The sequence below is a fragment of the Limulus polyphemus genome, unplaced genomic scaffold (assembly GCF_000517525.1).
Source record: "Limulus polyphemus unplaced genomic scaffold, Limulus_polyphemus-2.1.2 Scaffold1478, whole genome shotgun sequence".
Taxonomy (NCBI): Eukaryota; Metazoa; Arthropoda; class Merostomata; order Xiphosura; family Limulidae; genus Limulus; species Limulus polyphemus.
The window spans coordinates 184,480-186,629 of NW_013667088.1; the positions used below are offsets into that span (position 1 = coordinate 184,480).

General features: G+C 34.1%; 1 protein-coding gene across 1 annotated transcript in view; it reads left to right on the top strand.

Moving 5' to 3' along the window:
• The window catches only part of LOC106463770 (potassium voltage-gated channel subfamily KQT member 1-like), a 93,758-nt gene that overhangs the window by 78,501 nt on the left and 13,107 nt on the right, over positions 1 to 2,150 (top strand). The window contains exon 11 of the mRNA XM_013923836.2: positions 416 to 543. Within this exon, the coding sequence (XP_013779290.2) occupies positions 416 to 543 (128 nt within the window). The remainder of the gene's footprint in view (positions 1 to 415; positions 544 to 2,150) is intronic.

A 2,150-nucleotide genomic window follows, 5' to 3' on the forward strand; every position in this document is an offset into this window, starting at 1 on the left:
CTTTGCGCGAAATTCCAAAACAAACAAACAAATACAAATTAGTAAACTAAATTCAATACAATAATTTTCTATCTCATTACACAACTAAATAGAAAATTTTCAAACGGTAAAAGTGTTAAGAAAAAAAATCATTCTGAAGAATCGTTAATTTTTTAGCGCAAAGTTACAGATTACGCTGTGCTCACCGTAAAGATCGAAGCTCTAATTTTACAGTTGACCCATCAAGGAATTGTTATAAAGAAGAGGCAACTCACTAACATTTGTACTTTGAACAAGATAAATTAATTATTTGTTTAGTATAAATGAAAAACCAGTTCCCGGGTTAAAACAAGATAAACAAACGAAGTATTTATTTTGTGAAAATGAAAATCAGTTCCCAGATTAGTAATTTTATTGTTGATTTTCTTTTATACAGATAAAATATTTCGTAGCTCGAAGAAAGTTCAAAGAAGCTCTAAAGCCATACGACGTAAAGGACGTAATAGAACAATATTCAGCCGGCCATGTTGATTTACTCGCTAGAGTTAAGAATCTCCAGGGAAGGTTAGTAGAGTAACATTCAATCAATCACACTGATTTGTTAAGTGAAGTGAAAACCTCCAAGGAAATTGTGTAATTCATCTGCTGAGTTGATATGCGAAAAAAACTGATTCGGTATTTATTTCTTATACAAGTCTATGTTATATATATACATATATATATGTGGTAAAGTGGTTTCCAAAATGTGTGTCACGGCAAGTTGCTAGGGGTGTCGCGAGTGTTTCAACAAACAAAGAATAATTAAAAAAAATCTACAAGTAGTAGCAGAAGTGTCGCGCAAAGAAAGGTAAGTGGGTTAGGGTGTCGTCAGTGGAAAAAGTTTGGAAACCACTGCTTTAAATGGAGAAAAAAAGTAAGTTGTGTAACTGAAGTGTTTTTTTTTTCTCATTCAGTTAAAAAACATACATCTTGAAATTAATATCCTATTCAGAGAGAAGACAGTGTTTAGTTGCTATTGTAAAGACACGTATTTTATTTTCCTTATAATTGTTTATAATTTATCTTGTTACGTAATATCTAACCTTCACAATTCTATTTTCTCAAGTACAGCAACTCACAGGTGTGGAAGTACTCACATCCTGATATCTGCAACTTTGATTATTTCGTAAAAACTCTAGTATAATTTATTGATATTTATACTCTACCAAAATACTCAATTTCTCTTCTAACCAGCCCCCCAGTAGCACAGCGGTATGTCTGCGGACTTACGACGCTAGAATCCAATTGTGTAGCTTTGTGCTTAATTACAAACAAAGTCTTCTAACCAAGTTATGTAACTATGGAAAAGTACTATCTCTTTAGCTATAGTTTTCTTTTTACTACTTCCTGGGTAAAAGCTTTCTTTCTATACAACTTCCTAAGATATAGCTTCCTTTTTATGCTTCTTCCAAGGTTACATCTTCCTTTTTATAAGATCATTTCTCTTCCACCAGTCACATTTTTACCGGCCAACTGATACATATGAATCAGATCATACTTGATCAAATGTCTGTTCTGCTGGACAGACAGGGAAATATCTGTTCATGACCGCATTCCCAAGTAACATTTAGACCTAAAGAAGTCAGGAACTCTGCATAAAGGTGACTTTTGTTTTATAATCTTAAGTTTCAGTTGTTCATGACTCTAGATGAAATCCATTCAGTCAGTTTTCAGTCTGCCTAAATGAAGAACGTGGCATTCAACTTTGTATTAGGTCTTAAAGAAAGATGAAAAAACCCGAACAACTTATATATCAAAACAAAACATTTATTAAATGAAACAGTCTCCATTCTTATCGATGATGCTTTTCCATCTTACAGTCATGTTGTTAATGCACTGATCAAATAAATCACTTGACTTTGAAGCAAAAAACGTGTCAATGTCCTTTTTAACACCTTCCACATTTGCATACGTTTTCCCATTAAGATGTGTTGCAGCGAACGAAAAAGATGGTAATCTGATGGTGCCATATCTAGAGAATATGGTGAGGGGGGGGGAGAACTTCCCAGCCCAACTCCATAATCTTGTGTTGCGTTAAACGTGCCACATCTGGACGTGCATTGTCGTGGAAAAGAAGAACACCTTTCCGTTTGACGAGTGAAGGGCGTTTCTGATGAGGGGCTTGATTTAAA